Genomic DNA, 19371 nt, shown 5'->3' with positions numbered 1-19371 from the left:
TCACAGGCCCCCATGCAAACTGAGTCCACTAAAGGGGGAGGAAGGGGGAGGAAAATGTCTCCACCAAGACGCTGTGAAGGACTGGCTCCCCAGTGGTTACAAAGCTCAGGGAGCAGGGGTGAGATTGGCTCCTGTGCTTGCATCTCCCGGAGGCACCCCTAGCTCAGGGCAGGCGCTTCGCGTGCTGAGCCCACTGGCCTGGGGCCCTGAGACCCCAGGGACAGGAGAGGCGAGAGGCAAGGCCCCAGTGGCCCTGGCTGAGTCCAGGCTGAGCCCCCTCCTCGGGGCTCAGAGCAGGGCCTGGGGCAGAAAAGCAAACAGGCCCGGGACGCTGCCCTTTGGACCTTTTGCAATTTGCCCGGCGCTCTTTCAGCTGCAGCCCTGCGCGGGCGGCCTCATATAAATCGGGCCCGGGCGCCGGCCCCGCATTCCCAAGGCGGGTGCGGGTGCGGAGCTGCTGCCTGTGGGCGCCGGTCCCTAAGGAGCCAGCGAGCAGCGCGGAGGCCAGGCCCAGCCAGCGGACGGGAGGGAGCCGCCGTTCAGGTCGGCCATGGGCCCCCCGAGGCCTGCGCTGCTGCCGCTGCTGCTGCTGCTGCTTGCCGCCAGCGCCCGGGCCGGTGAGTGAGGCCCCCCAGCCGCTGGGGCGCCAGGCCGGGGGTGGGGGGCTGGGGCAGCTTGGGCCTGGGTCAGAGGGAGGACGGCCACAGGGGTCGGGGGACAGGGGCACAGGACCAGCTGGGTGGCTCCTCCAGACTCAGGTAATGGGTGGGGCTGGGGATTGGGTTCTTCAAAACCTGCTTCCCTCCAAGACACTGAAAGTCCTCTGCAGTTGTCGTCCCCGTCAGACGCTAGGACCCATCTGGAAGGACGAGAACACCCACAGTTGTCGTTCTCCCTTTCTTACAGGAGACACCGTGCTGGAAAATGTCAGCCCGAGCTGCCCAAGTAAGGCATTTCCCGCTGGGGCAAGGAAGGCCCCCCCCCACCCATCCCCCACCCATCCCCCTGCACCTCAGGCCACTTAAGTGCTGTGATGCTGTGATTGGCGTACCCTGCTCTGAGCCCAAGAAGCCAGTTCCTTGAGCCTCTGACCCCCTCCAAGGGGTCTCCGCTCTCTTCTACCCACCCTTCCCATCGGTCCTAAAAGTTCAGCCTGGGAGTAGGGTGGGGAAGGGACCGCCAACTGTTGGTCCATAGACACTTTAAAGAGACATCTGTCCTGTTTGTCAGGGGCTAATCATTAATTTGAAGCGCAGGAAGGTGAGGAAATGCTGACTTTAACCTTTGTGCAGAAATCCAGATGCCCACCCCTTTGTATTTACCTGACCCCTAGGGGTCAAAGGAGCTGGCCTTGCAGTGGTACCCTGTGTTCTCCCAAGAGCCGGAGGCTGCCCTCTGATGGAGCAGCACTGCCATCTCGTGGGCGTCTGGCATCACTGCATCTGGGCTCAGAACCCAAATGTTTTTTCTCAAATTATTCAGAAAATGCCTCTCACGCCCTGTGGAAACCTCCGGAAATTCCTTCTTGGGGGTTTCTTAAATCAGCCGGACACCCTTAACGCTTAGTGAACTTAGCCTCAGATATTTGGTAGAATCAAAAAAGAGCCACAGAATTATGGTATTTTCAAGCTGAAAAGGCAATGAGAGATACTTGCTTTTATGCTGTCAACTCTTAATTTTCCAGGGAGTTTTTCCTATAGACTTTCTGAGCCTCATTACTTGACACTCCCTGCCTTGTGTCTCAGATTATATATTCAAAGATTACCAGCTAATTTAAATATTAGCCTCCGCAAAATCATAATGCAGAAGCTAAATCTATAAAGGAAAATTAAGTATAAACCAAAATCAATTAAAAATAATTTGAGTTTAATTACCATTTTTTATTATCTTTGCCACTACCCCTCTCTGCCCAGGATTGACTGTCCTCGGGCGAGTTATTTCTGCTATGTAGCTGACTGACTTCTCCTCATTGCAGAAGATGCAACGCGATTCAAGCACCTCAGGAAATACGTGTACAACTATGAGGCTGAGAGTTCCAGTGGAGTCCCCGGGACTGCTGATTCAAGAAGTTCCACCAAGATCAACTGCAAGGTATGAGGGGAGATGGAGGGCCACTGGAGGACCCTGGAGCCCGGGGCTGAGCAAACCAGCTTGTGCCAGAACTGTCGTCATCTCCAAGTGCTGGACTGGCCCTCAGTTTGAAAGTCAGCCACTTTGCTGAGAAGTTGTCTGCCACAGAAAAAAAAAACTTTACCCACCAGGTTTATTTTCCCATTAGCTTCCAAGATGTAATTAGAATATGTGATCTAGAATATCAGGATTGCAGACCAGAAGATTTAATATGTTGAGAGATGTCCAGCGGGTGAGCCAAGGGACGTGAGCATCCCAGGAAAGCATTCTGGAGAGCGGTTTTTATCATCTAAGTCAAATCGTATCTGCTACTACTTATTGTTGAGAATGACTGTACTCCTATCCATGTTCCTGTGGAACAGATCTAAGGGCCACTATTGGGGTTCGTATGGGAAAGAGAAGTCAGGCTGGGCCACCCTCTTCTTTCTAGGGTCCCAGCGCCTGTGCTGTCAGGTAAGGTAGCCATTGGCCACGTGCGGCTATTTAAATTGAATGGAAGTAAAAGTTCAGGTCCTTAGTCACACTGGCCACATTTCACACGCCCAATAGGCACCTACACCTAGCAGCCCCCGTGTTGGATAGTGAGAATATAGAACATTTCCAGCACTGCAGAAAGTCCTTTAAACAGTGCTGGATAACAACTAGGGATCTGTTTAAACTACAGCTGCAAGCAGAGCTCTGAATAGGCCCTGATAGGTACAGTGGTCTTGGATTTTTGGTTTTTCTATTTATATTAAGGAAACATTCGCTGTTGAAAGCAATGATAGCCCTCCTCCTGCCTCCTGGTTTTCTTCCAAACCCTCACTCCTAGACTGCCTTTCTTCTAGCCAGTTGTACGTCTTTAAAGGGAGTACATTTAGAACCAATAAAAAGATATCATCCTTTGCGTGCATAGGGAAAAACTTCAGAAGCATGGTACCCTAGGACATGGAAAAGGCCAGAAAGCCCTGGGCTGAGGGGGGATCTGGTGTTCTTGATGGAGAGTCTTAATGTGATGTTACCCTCTGTTGTCAGGTTGAGCTGGAGGTCCCCCAACTCTGCAACTTCATCCTGAAGACGAGCCTCTGCACCCTGAAAGAGGTGTATGGCTTCAACCCTGAGGGCAAGGCCTTGCTGAAGAAGGCCAAGAACTCTGAGGAGTTTGCTGCCGCCATGTCCAAGTAAGACGTGGGCCTGTGCATTTACATTTCTGAGCTCTGAGTACCGCTGCACGTGTTGTGCATGAGCGTGTGGGTGTGTGTCCACCGAGGCATGAATGTGTGTGTTTATGTTGGGCACGTATGTGAGTATAAGTATTGGTATTCTCTATTCACCATGGATCAGGGAATTGCCGAGTTTTCACAACAATTCAAAAGAGGGAAGCAGTATTTACCCTCCCCTACTGAAGTTCCCCTAATTATCATTTAAATGTGGTCCTAAAAGATCTCACGTTTTAAAACTCCTTGAGACAGTAAAGCTGAGATGGTTTGTTTAAACAAGTGAACTCACGTTTAAAGAATGAAACAAGACTACGCCTCGTGGTCTTCAGACAGGGTCCCGGCAGGACTTGCTGTGGCCAAACATGGCAGTGCGGGTCCTGCTCAGCAGAGGACACCAGCTTCAAGGGGTCCAGGGAGAGCTGAGGCCTGAGCTGATCGCCCTCCAGGGCTGGCATTTTGCCAGTGCACACTGACCAGGCCATTCCTCTTGTTTATGACTGGCATCACTTCTGACTGATCAGTGTTCACGTTGTACTGGTTGTTAGATTTTTTTTTTTTTTTTTTTTTTTTTGCGGTACGCGGCCCTCTCACTGTTGTGGCCTCTCCCGTTGCGGAGCACAGGCTCCGGACGCACAGGCTCAGCGGCCATGGCTCACGGGCCCAGCCGCTCCGCGGCATGTGGGGTCTTCGCGCACCGGGGCACGAACCAGTGTCCCCTGCATCAACAGGCGGACTCTCAACCACTGCGCCACCGGGGAAGCCCTGTTAGATTTTTTGATCATCCCTGCCTCATCTCCAGATCACAGTTTGTAGTGTCCTGAGTGTGTGCAAATACAGACAGTCATGGATTTGTTGATTTGGTAACATCGGAAACTCCACCACCACCCACCCCCACCCCGTGCCCTTCTTTCAGTTTGTTAAACATTAGACTCGGAAGCCATAGTAGGCCTTGATGCTTCTGTCTCTTACCAATACATCTTATTTTATACAAGACTTAGATGCATCTGAGGGAGTGGGGTGCAGTGACAGAAGGGAGTCACAGTTCCTTTTTAGTCCTTAACCTCCTGCAGAAAAGGACTCCTGCTTTTGGCCACCTCAGGGCTTTCCTGTGAGCCTGCATCAGTGTCTGCAGTTTTCTGAGCGGATGGACAGCTGTGGGAAACATGCCTGGTCTTCTTTTCTTTACTCTGACTTAACTAGAGCAGGTGCTGCCAGGCCATGTGAAACCCCCTAAGGAAGTCCCCAAAGAAAGGTCCCTTAGATCAGAGTTGACCCAGGCTTTAGACATAGCCTGAGATCATATAAAAGAGTGAATGAATGTCCAACAAATGTATGGAAAGAAGCTCCAATTCGCCAGTGGTCAGGAAATGCAATTAATGTAACAATGAGATATTTATCACCTTATACCCATTAAGACTACAGAAATTGAAAACAGCTATATCACTTGTTGCTAACAAGCCTATGAGGAAAAGTGTACCTTCGTGCACTGATGGTGAGAATGAGTGCCATTAGTCAATATCTACTGTAATTAAAAATACTTGTAGCATTTGACACAGCAATTTCAAATGCTGGGACTCTAGCCCATGAAAAGGAAAGTAGTAATGTGTGACAACAGATGCATAAAAATGTTTATTTCAGTGTTGTTCGTGTGGCAAAAAAAATCTAGGAAGAGAAAGTGAATGCCATCAAACAGGGAACTATGAATAAAGTATATATAACCACAGAATGGAATGTTATACAACTTTTTAAAAAGAATCTGTTAGAGCACTACCAAATGACTCAGAAGGATTTTCATGGAGTATAATTAAATGAGAAAAGCAAGATAAAGACAAGTATGCATAATACCATCCCATTTGGATAAAACAAGGAACGACAAACTCTTTCTATGCAGGTGTTTTCACTCCCACGCTTCTATATGGGATTGTCTGAGTGTGGAGATACAAATGGGGGATGCCCAGTAGGTTGTTCTGTGGGGGAGTGTGACTACAGAGACCCGATGTGGGTAAAAAAGAGAGAGAGGATGAGTGAGCCAATCAAAGAAGGAAAAGAAATGAAAGAATACCAAAAGCATACACATATTTGTATGCTCTTGAAAAACAATATATATGTGTTGATATGTATGAAGAAAAAATGTAAAAAGAAAATAAGTAAAGAGGAGGCTACAAAGCCACCCAGCTTATGTCCAGCAGGTTCATGGTGGAGAAAGGACACTGAGTGACCACACTCTCTCTGGGACAGGTACGATCTCAGGCTGGCTGTTCCTGAAGGGAAGCAAGTTTTACTTTACCCAGAGAAAGAAGAGCCTAAACACATCCTGAACATCAAGAGGGGCATCATTTCTGCCCTCCTGCTTCCCCCGGATACAGAAGAGGCTAAACAAGTGTTATTTCTGGTGAGAATTTAGAAAGCTGATAACAGTGGCCCTTTGAACGCATCTTCACATATTGGAGCCGGGTCCCACTTATACATCAGGTGGATCGTTGACTCAGCTGCATGGCTAGTTACACGGGATGCCCGATATTGGTGTGAAGCTCAGTGCCCAGGGCTTGCCCCAGCCTCTGGGCTCACTGAGGGCTCAGCCCACGCAGCCTGAGCAGGTTGGGTCTAATTTTATAGCAGTTTCTGGGGAGTCCCAACCACCCTACTCCTTTGTTTGATTTTGTTCTGTTTCCACAAGGTATAGCCTCTGTGTGTTTTAAACACAGAAATAATTGAATCTACTTGCCAGCCTCTTTTAAGAATTTCAGGTTTTGATCGGAGAGAGAACTCAATTGACTTCAGTCCCACTAACACTTTTGAGCCCTTACTATGTTCTGAGTTCCATCCTGTGCTACTCGCCGAGAACTCACTGCTGCATCCTGCAGGGGCCTCTCCTCAGGGAGTTCTCAGGACCTGGGGTGAGAACCGAGACACGTATAACACAAGGCAGATTGGAATACGAGCCATAAATGAACAGCAGAGAAAATGCTCTGCGAGCACAGAATATAAAACCAGCATTGGCGAGGTCCTAGGAGGGCAGGCAGGTATGCCTCAGAACCAGGATCACCTGTAAGTGGTTTTCTCACTCCAGCTCTGGCCGCCCTTGGAACCAGCAATGCCCACGCTCTGTCAAAGAGGATGAAGCTTTCTCCCAAAGCCACGTTGCATCCGCCTTTTCTCCCTGGCTCCTTTCCCAGCCCCACCCCAAGAACCTAAAGATGTTTCCCCGTGTTGAATACACCAATTGTATCTTTTGCTCCCATAGGACACCGTGTATGGAAACTGCTCCAGTGACGTTACCGTTAAAACAAGGAAGGGAAATGTGGCAACAGAAATATCCATTGAAAGAAACCTGGAGAATTGTGATCACTTCCAGCCCATTAGCACGGGAGTTAGCCCCCTTGCTTTGATCAAAGGCATGGTGAGTTTCACATCAGCATTGCTATTCAAGCTGGCAGCAGCCTCTTTATTATTAAGATGATGGAATGTTAGCGCTGTAAGGGATCTCAAAGAAAAACTTCTAGGCAAAGAAAACATAAGGAGCAATAGCAGCTGTGAAGTGTTTATGTTTGGTGGGATGGACAGGCGTGTGTAGGATACCAGGTTATATATACTTTGTGCAGGATCATAGGTCCACTGGGGTAGAATAAGAAGAGTCTGTAACTTGACTCAGCCAAGTTGTCGCATCCCCTTGTCAAAATGTCAAGTACCAAGCTCTCTTCTCTAACTGAATTTATCTAGTGGTACAGAACCTGCATTCCCTCACCTTCTTCCCAGAAGGTAAATACCTATGGCAGGAGACTCAGGCTCAAGCCCCAGGGACTGATGAAAATGCTTCTCCCCTGATCTCATTCACAGACCCGCCCCTTGTCAACGCTGATTGGCAGCAGCCAGTCCTGCCAGTACACCCTGGACCCTAAGAGGAAGCACGTGTCAGAAGCCACCTGCAAGGAGCAACACCTGTTCCTGCCTTTCTCCTATAAGTAGGTCACCCTCTGCAGCCTTGATTCATTATTTATGGAGCCAGTAGGAGCTGAATGCTTCTCAGGTGCCCTCTTGCAAGCTAGGCTGTGCCTGGGAGGGGGTTGTGAAGAGGTACAAAGCAGAGCCCGTCCCTGTCCTCCTGTCTCAAGCTAACAGGCAATTTGGTAGGAAAGTCTTAGGCATGCAAAATAATTTGGAACCAACAAAAGATAGCTGAGACCCAGACTTTAAGGGCTATAGGTCAGGGAAAACTGGGGATCATCACAGCCTGCCCTGGCTATGAAGGCTTTGCAGAAGATTTGGGAATTGGCGTAGAGACTTGTGTATCCAAATCCATTCTGAAAAGTGATCAGTCAACTAATGTATATGGAGTAACCGCTGTAGTCTTGGCACTGTGCTGTGGGAGGTGCGAAGGAATTTCAAAGCACAATGTTAGTCCATTCCCTCTGGGCGCTCCAGAATGGTGGAGGGTGTAAGGTACATATGTCCTTCTGGTGGACATATCAAGGACAGTTGGCTTTTTTTTTTAATTGGAGTATAGTTGCTTTACAATGTTGTGTTAGTTTCTGCCGTACAGCAAAGTGAATCAGCTATGCATATACATATATCCCCTCTTTTTTGGATTTCCTTTCCATTTAGGTCACCACAGGGCACTGAGTAGAGTTCCCTGTGCTGTACAGTAGGTTCTCATTAGTTATCTGTTTTATACATAGTAGTGTATATATGTCAAACCCAATGCCCCAGTTCATCCCAGCCCCCTCCCCCCCCTTGGTATCGATCTGTTTGTTCTCTACACCTGTGAAGGACAGTTGGCTATAACTATGGGTTGAAAGGTGAGCAGAATTTGGGTAGAAGCAGAGGTGGGGGAAACATTCAACGTGAAAAGAACAGAATGGTCTGGGGAGCCGGCCGTTGATGACATGATGTGCCTCCTTTGTTACCAGGAATAAGTATGGGATGATGGCACAGGTTACACAGACTTTGAAACTTGAAGACACACCTAAGATCAACAGCCGCTTCTTTGATGAAGGTAAGACTTTATGTGCACCTGGTTGCCAGGGCTGGGAAATCTGCCCATGATGTACCAACCATGGCTTAGCTCCTTGCTGGGCCCGATGAAATGTCTGCTGGTGATGAGGTCATGGGCTCCAGTGTTCTGGCCGTTCTACTGAGAAAGCACATTCACTTCAGAATGTCAGGTGGCAGTGGGATAAAGGAAAGGGAGTTCCCCAAAGCTACCTGGGTTTTTGTAAGTAGGAAACTGGTTTCCTAAGTCAACCTTTGGTAGATCTGACAACCTCATATACCCCATGATAAGGCCTGGGGCCTGGACAGGGTGGGGCAAGTGAGAGAGACCCTCAGGGTCAGGGATCAGTCTTTAGAGCTGAAAGGAACTAGAGACCTCTAGTCCAACCCCAGCCCTGCATGTGTCTTGTACGTGAAGCTGTCGTATATCTTACCTCATCGTTCTCAGCAACCTGTGATGTCAGGTGGTACCAACGTGTGCTTTTGTACCCATCAGAGGGGAGAGGGACCCAGAGAGAGGCTTAGTGATGTGTTCACAGTCACAGACTATTAGAGGTGGTAAAAAATAGGCCTCCAGGTCTACTCTAATCTAAGTGGACTCCTTCCACTGCACCGTATTTCCGTGCTGATTCACCTGCCTCCCTGGCACAGGTGAGAGCAGGGTGATGGAGGGGACACAAAAGCACCTTCCCCTCCCCCACAAACTGCCATTAGATCCCGCTGGAAGAAAGGGTGGGCGAGCAGCAGTGAGTCAGCTTCAGCTGTTGCCACATCAGCAGCAGCGCCTCCTCACCAGGTCTTTTAGGCAGAAAGGTTATCTGATACCAGAGTCACAAAAGCCTGGATTCAGTTCCAGCTCTGCCTCTCACACCCAGAAAGGTCTTGGGCAAGGTGAGTGGCTCGCTTCTGGGTCTTAGTTCCCTTATCTTTTTTTTTTTTAATTTTTTATAAGTTTATTTATTTATTTTTGGCTGTATTGGGTCTTCGTTGCGGTGCACGGGCTTCTCACTGAGGTGGCTGCTTCTCTTGTTGTGGAGCTTGGGCTCTAGGCGCGTGGGCTTCAGTAGTTGCAGCACACTGGCTCAGCAGTTGTGGCTCGCGGGCTCTAGGCGCACGGGCTCAGTTGCTCCACGGCACGTGGGATCTTCCCGGACCAGGGCTCGAACCCCTGTCCCCTGCACTGGCAGGTGGATTCTGAACCACTGCGCCACCGGGGAAGTCCCCCCTTATCTTTAAATTGAGGAATACTGCTACCCTCAGGGAGAGTGTGATGAGTCAATGAAAACACTGAAGTCAGACCCCTAGCACAGAGCCAGATAGATACGTAATGGCATCAAGTACAGTACTGGATAGTTTTCTTTTCTTTTCCCCTTTGCTGACCCCTCCTTGATCTCCAGTTTCCAGTAGAAAGATGGGGGTGAGAAGCAGAGGTAAGCCAGAATCCCTCTGACACATTCCTCCTTCCAGGTGCCGAGGCGGTGGGTCTTGCCTTTGAGAGCACCAAGTCCACATCACCTCCAAAGCAGGCCGAGGCCATCGTGAAGACCCTCCAGGAGCTGCAGAAACTGCATGTCTCCGAGCAGAACGCCCAGAGAGCTAACCTCTTCCATAAACTGGTGACTGAGCTGCGAGCCCTCAGCAATGAGGCAGTCACATCCCTCTTGCCGAAGCTGATCGAGGTGTCCAGGTATTTCTTGAATGGTCACAGCTCAGTCTTTCATAGATTATACACCTGTGGTAGCTGGCCGAGACCCCGGCCACACAGAGAATCTCAGGGACCACTGAAATTTCAACCCAGTTAATCAATTAGTCAGTCAGTTAATGTTTACTGGATAGAGAAGTATCAGCTAAGGTGTCTAGAGTTCCATGGGCAAAACACACATACACACATCGCATCCAAGGTAGATACATATTTGTGTATTAAGACAGGAGGAAAATATTTCCCACATTTTGATGTGTATCTTCTAATTCCTAGTTCTATAATGGGTACCCTGGAGTGTTTGAGAGAAAAAGAAGTCTGTACTCTCTGGAAGCCTATAGGCTAGAGGAGAGAGAACTCAGGCAAACAAAATAATACCGTGCCTTCTCTTTACTCCAATGCACTCACTGTTAGTGCCGTGAAGACCAGCGAAGGGACTGAAGACTGGATGAGTGTTTGCCTGGCATGTTCTGTGTTCTGACCAAAGGATGACAGACCTTTCTGGATGTTGAGTCCAGGGGGTCCTTCTTCAGGCTTTGCTCCGTGGTGCTTTTCCGGTGGATAATGCTTATAGGGAAGGCTTTCTGGTTCTAGGGATCTGAGTTAGATTTTGGAAGATGGTTGGATTTGGATTGTGAATAAGGGGAATAAGGGCATTCCTGACAGAGGGAACACCATGGGCCAAGGATATTTTAGATGCCTAGAAGGTGATGTTTATAACTCTCTCTGCCCTTTTCTTCTCAGCCCCATCACTTTACAAGCCTTGATTCAATGCGGACAGCCCCAGTGTTACACTCACATCCTCCAGTGGCTGAAAAGTGAGAAAGCCAACCCCCTTCTGATAGATGTTGTGACCTACCTGGTGGCCTTGATCCCAAAGCCCTCTGCCGAGAGGCTGCGAACAATCTTTAACATGGCAAAGGAGCAGCAGAGCCGGGCCACATTTTATGCTCTGAGTCACGTGATCAACAAGTGAGTTTTACACTGGTTCTCCTCGTAGGAGCTAAGGACGACCCCGCTTCTCTGTATTCAGTTTGTCCCCTCCCTCCACTTTCAAATTATGATGCTTACTCTTTTGTTTTTCTACTGCTCATTTTGAGAGTAATGATTTGAAATAAGAAATCAGCAAATATAAGTGTATATTTTAAGATAAATCTGGCTGTGCTCGCTGAATCCTACCTCTTATTCTGTAGCTATCATAAGACAAACCCTACGGGGACACAGGACCTGCTGGAAATTGCTGATTACCTGTCGGAACAGATTCGCAATGACTGCACTGGGAACGAAGATCACATCTACTTGATTCTGAGGGTATTTTCAGTTTTTTGTATGAAACGCAGTTTTCCTGTACACCCCTCACTTCTTCTGTGCCCTGATTCCCTCTTGTTTCTTTTCAATGCAGGTCATTGGAAATATTGGTAGAACCATGGAGCAACTAACCCCAAAACTCCCATCTTCAGTCCTGAAATGCATCAAAAGTAGACAGCCATCCCTGCTGATTCAGAAGGCTGCCATCCAGGCCCTGCGGAAAATGGAGCTTAGAGACGAGGTAAAGTCCACAGAAGAGGACTGAAAGTGAAAAGTTTATTCAGACTGACAAGGATTTGGAATGAGATTCTAAATCTCATCATTCTAGTGACTTTATTCTACTGCTTTTTAATTGCAACTTTCAACACACCTGGTGACTGCCTAGCAGTACGGTGGACCTGAGAGAAATATTTGAGCTTGTTGCTACTCCAGCAGGCGGAGTGTGAGCTGTTCACTATATGCTGTCCTCGCGCCAGATTGACCATCGTTCCCATCTTGGGAAAACGTGTCTGATTTTTCCCCAGTTTCCCTAGACTAGGATAGTCAAACTGGCCCCAGAAAGTGGCAGTGGCTCCAGAGCTTTGCAGACAACCTGACTTACTTATTAGCACCAAATTGTCACTGTCCCTTCCCACCTTTATCCTCATATTGGGATAATTTATGTTAAAACAACTTTATCTTCAGTTAGTGGCAGATCTCCGACAAGTTGTAACTTGGCCATAACTTGTGTATTTTAATGCAGTTGAATTCAACATGCATCTGATAGGTGTCTTCTGAGAACACTTCCTTCAGCTAGTTGCTCTGGGGGGAACACAGGCAAGAAGGTTCAGTACCAGCGTTTGAAGGATTCTTAGAGAGAAATTCAACTTGCGCATAATAAGACCAGGCATGTTCTGTGTTCTGACAGTGATAACAGTCTCCTCTTTTGGCTACAGGTCCGGGAAGTCCTACTTCAGACTTTCCTCGATGACACCTCTCCGGGGGATAAGCGACTGGCTGCCTATCTCATGCTGATGGGCGGCCCTTCCCCGTCAGATATTAACAAAATCACCCAACTCCTCACACGGGAAAAGAATGAGCAAGTGAAGAACTTTGTGGCTTCCCACATTGCCAACATCTTAAACTCAGAAGAGCTGTATGTCCAGGAGTGAGTGAAGTCGTCCCCATCTGCCACAGGGGCCTGAAATTCCAAACCTCGATTCTGATTTAGCCGCTGCCTGCCCTTCATACATTGTTCTTTCTTCTGGAACAAACATCTGGGTGAAAGGGTGGCAGATCTGAGCCAAGCTCTTGGGGCAAATTAAACCCAAGTAGTTTGGTAGCGATTGGAAATCCATATTTACTTGGGGGTGGAAGAGTAACGTGATGTGTGTCGGCTCACAATATCCTCCTCTTCATCTAGGTTGAAAAAGTTAGTGGAAGAAGCTCTGAAAACATCTCAACTTCCGACTGTCATGGACTTCAAAAAGTTTTCCCGGAACTATCACCTTTCCAAATCTATTTCTCTTCCATCACTTGACCCAGTCTCAGGCAGAATTGAAGGGAATCTTATATTTGATCCAAGTAATTACCTTCCTAAAGAAAGCATGCTGAAAATGACCCTCTCAGTCTTTGGATTTGCTCCAGCTGACCTCTTTGAGGTATGTGTGAGATTGAAGCAGAGTCGTATGTTTTCTAGGCCATTCTGTTCTACATCATAAACATAAAGTCAAATCAAGGGAGCCGTGAGCCAGCTACAGAGGAGCAAGAATCGTCAGGCAGTGGTACCATCACTTCCTTCCCTCCTCCCTTGCCTTCCTGCCTCCCCACTAGGGGCCATCTGAAGCATGACTCCTTACATGAATGGAAATGCAGATGTCTCAGAGAAGCCCTTAGACCCCAAATCCAAGGAAGTGCATGGGCTGCACAGTCAGACGGCTCTGGTTCAAACCCCAAGTCCACTCCCAACTCTGCATCTTTGGTTTAACTATTTATGCTCTCTGAACCTTAGCTGCCTCTTCCAGAAAACAGGCAAGTGATAAGTTCTGCCTGTCAAGATTCTGGTGAGATTTAAATAAGACAACTCACGTGGAGTGCCAAGCTCAGCTCCTGCCCTGTAGTTGTCACCGAATACTTGTTTAATGAATTGGGCATAAAGAGGGGGATGGAAGGCTGACAGACAACAGAGAAACATGATGGCATTTTCTTGCCTGATTTTCTTTCTCAGATTGGTCTGCAAGGAAAAGGCTTTGAGCCAACATTGGAAGCTCTTTTTGGGAAGCAAGGATTTTTCCCAGACAGTGTCAACAAGGCTTTGTACTGGGTTGATGGTCAAGTTCCTGATCATGTCTCCAAGGTCTTGGTGGATCACTTTGGCTACAACAAAGATGATAAACGTGAGCAGGTATGTTTCTGTTAAGTATCCTCTCAATGAAAGCTTTGGGTTTCAATGCGAAAACATTCTTGTCTAAGCCTGGAAGTCACCAAGGTACTATCTAACTGAAGTGACAACTATGGCTCTTATTAACCAGTCCAGTGAGGATAAGAGCCAGTATCCTCTGTAGGTATGGGCCTCCTGGAGATTCAGTCTACCCACATCCAGACTCATTAGAGGCCTCTCTAACATCGAGTTCATAATAGTGTGAACTCTGGGGCATGGGTTTGAAATCTAACCTCACTCTCTTCAAGCTCTGCATACCTGGGCAAGTTGCTTGATGTTATGTCTGTTTCCACATCCCCAGATTGCTAATAATAATCCGTACCCTTCATGAGGATATTTAAAGACTAAATGAACTGGAGTATGTAAAAAGCGAAGCAAAGTGCCTGACTCTTCAATTGATTACTCTAGAAGCAGACAGTATTATACTCTTTATCTTCATATTTTCATTTTTAATAACTACTGTCTTTGGCTCTCACCAACACCAGTACACTAGCTTATGGGAGCACAATCCTCTTTGAAGCTAGCATAAGCCTCCACTTAAGGAGGAGAAAATAGCTTGTATGATCTGGAGCTTCTTATGCTTTAGCTTTTTGCTACCCAAAGTGTGGTCATCGTTGGCATCACATCAGAGCTTGTTAGAAATGCAGGTGTTCAGGCCCTGCTGGGCTCTGCTGAATCAGAACCTGCATTATAACGAGACCCCCAAGGAACTGGTGTGCACATTTCAGTTTGAGAAGCAGGGCCATAATTTACTCCTCCATGCTCGCAAATGGTCCCACCTCTGTCTTCTAATTTACTTACCTCCACTTGAGGCTGAGGGTCTTTGATCTGTTTGGAGCCTTTCAATCAATCACTCTTTTCTTCCTCAATGCCTAAGCATCAGTCTATGGAATTCTTCTAAGAACTTACCTAGATAAGAACTTACCTAGACCAGGTGTTTTTCAAGCTTTTGGCCAATGTATGTAGCAGCTATGCTTTCCCAAGAAACCCCTAGTGTTTTTGCCTCGTCAAAGGAGAGAGGGAGTAAGCAGGGGAGGGGTTGGCAGACAGAGGGTCTTCTAATCTTGGGGAGCCGTTGGGATCCTGGCATCCTGGAGAGCGTCCCTTACTATGGCTACATCATTCAAGTTAAGAACAGAGTGGAAGCGCCGTTGTCCCCGAGCGTCTTCGTCTCAGTCTGGAGGAGCTAGTATCTACCTTCTGATAAAAGGTGGGAGCCTGATTTCAGTGTCTTCCCCATGCCCCCGCCTTGAGCATTTGTGTTTAGGCCCATCCCGGCTGCAGCAGGTAAGGTCCCACATCTAAATCTATGGGTGTTTGTTTGACAACACTCACACCTCACTGGACATTTTGTTGTTAAAATCCCAGGACATGGTCAACGGAATTATGCTCAGCGCTGAGAAGCTGATCAAAGATTTGAAATCCAAAGACTTCCCAGAAGCCAGAGCCTACCTCCACATCTTGGGCGAAGAGCTTGGCTTTGTGAAGCTCCAGGACCTCCAGCTCCTGGGGAGGCTGCTGCTGAGCGGTGTCCGTACCCTGCAGGGGGTCCCTCAGATGGTAAGTGGGCCAGGCCCTGTCACAGGGTGACGGGATTAGCCTGGGCTCCTTTTAGGTCTCCCAGGCTCCCTTAAGACCCCAGCCATACAAACCAGAGAAAGTGCTTGTACTTCCTTCAGAGAGGCAGGTTTGTCTTGAATTTCAGTGAAGAAGATTCTTGGATCCTAAGGAATTGAAAACATTTAGAAATTAAGCTATTCATCATGTTAGACGTATCTTTTAACAGCGTTCATTTGTTCATCTGGAAAACAATGTTAAGTGTGTCTCCCTCTACCTATGCTACAGGTTCCTTTTAATATTGAAATGATGCAGTGATTATGAAACAACATATGTGGAAAACTGTAATCCACTATCTAAATATGAACTATAGGGTTTTTTATTTTTAAAGATTTTTTTTTTTTTTTTGGCTGCGTCAGGTCTTAGTTGTGGCATGCGGGCTCTTCGTTGCCGCGCGCGGGCTTCTCTCTAGTTGTGGCGTGTAGGCTCCAGAGCACGTGGGCTCTGTGGTTGTGGCGTGTGGGTCCCAGAGCGCATGGGCTCTGTAGTTTGCGGCACGCAGGCTCTCTAGTTGAGGTGCGTGAGCTCAGTAGTTGTGGTGCGCGGGCTTAGTTGCCCCGCAGCATATGGGATCTTAGTTCCCTGACCAGGGATTGAACCCACGTCCTCTGCATTATAAGGTAGATTCTCTACCACTGGACCACCAGGGAAGTCCCTATAGTGTTTTATAATTATTAATTTATTAAAAAGGGAGAAAATATCCAAGTATACTCCCTAGGATATAATGAATAATAATGTGGCTTTAATAAAAGAGATCTCAAGTTATTTTGCAGGTGTGTTATAAAGAACAAAGAACAATACATACTTATGTACATCGTCTAAATAGCTCATCAGTTTTGGTTTTTTTTTTATTATTTTTTAAAATATTTATTTATTTATTTGGCTGTGCTGGGTCTTAGTTGCGGCCTGCGGGATCTTCGTTGTGGCGTGCAGGATCTTTTAGTTGCAGCATGCACACTCTTTGTTGCAGCATGTGGATCTAGTTCCCCGACCAGGGATCGAACCCAGGCCCCCTGCATTGGGAGCACGGAGTCTTAGCCACTGGACCACCAGGGAAGTCCCAGCTCATCAGTTTTTAAAAATCGGTTTTACCATAATATATTGTGCTGCAAGTTAAACCCTCATTTACATTTAGACGCCAGAAAATCAGAATTAAGCCATGCTATGCAGTGATATTTAAAGTTCATAAATCTCGGAGAACTCTGAGATCTCATAAATCTCAGAAATCTGAAATTTCTCATTTCAGAAATATTCTGAAATGCCTTCTAAATCACCAGTTGAAAACAACATGATATTTACACAGGGCAATTTTTTGTATCCCAATTTGTTGAAATCAATAATCATTCATCTTTACTTATTAAACTATTCAGCTAATTAAAATATGCTGGTCCCTTCCTTTCTGGATAAAGAAGAATAACCATTGTCTAATGGTAGGGGGAGGTCGCATTTCACAAAGCCCACTTTGATGAGGCGTACTTTTCGTCTCCCCTGTCGGATCTACAGATTAAAGAGCTCGTAAGGAAAGGTTCAAAGGGCGACCTGTTTCTTCACTACATCTTCATGGACAATGCCTTTGAACTCCCCACCGGACTTGGATTACAACTGCAGGTGTCCTCCTCTGGAGTCATCACTCCTGGAATCAAGGCTGGAGTGAAACTGGAAGTAGCCAGTGTAAGACTCCGTCCACTTTTTCCTTCCGTGGGTTGTTCTTTTCCTCCAGGGTGGGTGTCTTGTGCAAGTTAAAAAATGTGTTTGCGGTTCAAGACGAAGTGCATCACCATTGGAATCACCTCATTAACTTTCACGACAAACGTTAGGCTTCCACTAGGATGCACCACCTTGCTAGTTCTGCTGGGGTACAGCAGTAGCGTGAGAACTCAGCTGTTTCTGTCGTCCTTGTGTCTTGTTATGCTTCAGGTTAACTTGGGCACTTGCTATTCCTGGGTATCAGTCTGGCCCTGGACGACTGAGAACTTGGCTTTTCCTCCTACAAACGAATCTCAGTAACATTTCCTCTGGTGTGAGCCATCCAGAGATATTTGCCCGGGGGTGGGAAGGATGGTTGATCTGACTGCAGGGGAATGAGGTTATTTAACAAAGCTGAACAGGTTGTTTTGTGACTTACAGATACAGGCAGAACTGGTGACAAAGCCGTCTGTGTCTGTGGAGTTTGTGACAAGTATGGGCATCATCATTCCGGACTTTGCTAGGAGTGGGGTCCAGATGAACACCAACTTCTTCCATGAGACAGGCCTGGAGGCGAGAGTAGCCCTGAAAGCTGGGCAGCTGGAGTTCATCGTTCCTTCTCCTAAGAGGCCAGTCAGGCTGTTCAGTGGCAGGTAATTCTTTCAGTTAGATCTGATGAGCCAGTTTGAAAGAAGGAATTATGACTACAGGGTTTGGCCAGGCTAGACAGCTGATTGAGATAATTCAGGCCCCAGTGGATCTGGGGGCAGTGGTGGCTGGAGAGAGAGAGAAGGTACTGGATTACCTATTTTTAACCTGGCCTAGACTCAGTATGTAATTACAGTTTCCTCGACTTTTCACATTTTACTAAGATGAGACTTAAGACCTACTGACTAATTAGTTGCTGTTAGGTTGTGTTTTCTTGTTGTTTGTTTTGAGAATGAAGAAGCTCTAGCTATAGAGAAGTCATCTTTGGGAAATGGGTATTTTTCCCAGGAAAACCACCAAAGGACATACTGATTTGCAGTGGCTAGTTCAGTGCATAAAGCATGGAAGTCCTACTCTCCTGATTATGGGATGCTGCCTCCTATCGAGAGCTCCATTTTCAATGAAATCTTCAAACATTGATTTACCTTAGTTTCCATATTTTGGACACATTAATTTGTCCATTCAAATACAGTGAGGCAAGCAGTGACTATCAAGTGAGGGCTCGGTTAGAGGAAGCAGGAGGGGACCATGAAATTACGTATCACGGAGCCTATGGCAGTTAGGGAAAACCTTCTGAAGAAAGCCACACTTGAGCTGATCCCTGAAAGCTGTGTCGGAGTTATGCAGACAGAAGAGAAAGGAATGAGTGTTCCCAGGCAAAGAGAAAAGCACGTGAAATGGCCTGAAGGAAAAATGATACGGTTTGGGAACTACAAGAAATTCCATGAGGTCAAGTACATGGGGAACACGGGGAGAGAGGAAGTGAGAGGCTGGCAAGGGTCAGCCTTGTGAGCCGTCTTAGGGAGATTGGGCTCTTCTGAAGGCAAAAGGGTTTCAAGTGGGAGCGTAAGTAAACTAAGGTCGGTGCTTTAGAAAACTCTGACTCCAGAGCGGGAAATGGGTGGAAAGGAGGCGTGACTGGCAACAGGGAGACCAGTCAGGAGCCTATTCCAATCACATACAGGAGGGAGACGATAGTGGCCACACCCAACAAGGGCCAGGTTGACAGACGAGTGAGCCAACCCCAGAAATCCTTAGGAGGTAGAAACACAAGTACTTGGTGATTGACTGATTGAATATGGTGGGCGTGGGGGGAGGGCAGAGAAAGAGGCAAGAGGAGTCAGGGGTGCCCTTCACTGAAATAAGGACTAAAGAGGAAGAGCGGCTTGTGTGGGGGACAATGACGAATTCTATTTTCAACACGCTGCACTGGAAGTCCTGTGAGCCAGCCGACGAGAACACCCAGGTGTCAGCGGACCAGTGGGTCTGAGCTCAGTGAAAAGGTCTGAGCTCTGAATACAGATCTGGGCATCACTGGCACATAGCGGCGGTTCAAGTCCAACAGTGATTAGTATAGAGTAAGGCATGAGGGACTGGGGCAGAAACAGGCAGAACAGACACACGAGAAGGGGAGAGGAATAAGCAGCAACGAGTGAGAAGCGGTGACCAAAGCCGTAAAGGGGCCCAGAAGCCCAGGAGTGGCCACGGGGTGGATCACCCCATAGACAGGCCAACACTGGCACGTAGGGTCCCAGCCCACCAGCAAACGTTTGTCTTAGGGCACCCCCTAAGATGAGGAAACAATACTGAGAAAAGAACACGATATATCAGAGATC

The 19371-nt window shown here is 47.5% G+C and overlaps 1 protein-coding gene across 1 annotated transcript in view; it reads left to right on the top strand.

Annotated features, from left to right (window-relative positions):
* Positions 1–550: 550 nt before the first annotated feature.
* APOB (apolipoprotein B) overlaps positions 551–19371 on the top strand; it is a 39302-nt gene continuing 20481 nt past the window's right edge. Inside the window, exons 1-18 of the mRNA XM_032653146.1 lie at positions 551–617; positions 907–945; positions 1976–2091; positions 3145–3290; positions 5568–5721; positions 6574–6729; positions 7167–7291; positions 8237–8322; positions 9786–10005; positions 10762–10989; positions 11211–11328; positions 11420–11566; positions 12261–12472; positions 12728–12965; positions 13532–13708; positions 15113–15304; positions 16865–17032; positions 17489–17700. Coding sequence (XP_032509037.1) covers positions 551–617; positions 907–945; positions 1976–2091; positions 3145–3290; positions 5568–5721; positions 6574–6729; positions 7167–7291; positions 8237–8322; positions 9786–10005; positions 10762–10989; positions 11211–11328; positions 11420–11566; positions 12261–12472; positions 12728–12965; positions 13532–13708; positions 15113–15304; positions 16865–17032; positions 17489–17700 — 2801 coding nt within the window. The remainder of the gene's footprint in view (positions 618–906; positions 946–1975; positions 2092–3144; positions 3291–5567; positions 5722–6573; positions 6730–7166; positions 7292–8236; positions 8323–9785; positions 10006–10761; positions 10990–11210; positions 11329–11419; positions 11567–12260; positions 12473–12727; positions 12966–13531; positions 13709–15112; positions 15305–16864; positions 17033–17488; positions 17701–19371) is intronic.

Source organism: Phocoena sinus, chromosome 13, assembly GCF_008692025.1.
Source record: "Phocoena sinus isolate mPhoSin1 chromosome 13, mPhoSin1.pri, whole genome shotgun sequence".
Classification (NCBI taxonomy): domain Eukaryota; kingdom Metazoa; phylum Chordata; class Mammalia; order Artiodactyla; family Phocoenidae; genus Phocoena; species Phocoena sinus.
The sequence above is the reverse complement of the archived record's forward strand: the minus strand, read 5'-3'. Positions and strand labels throughout refer to the sequence as shown.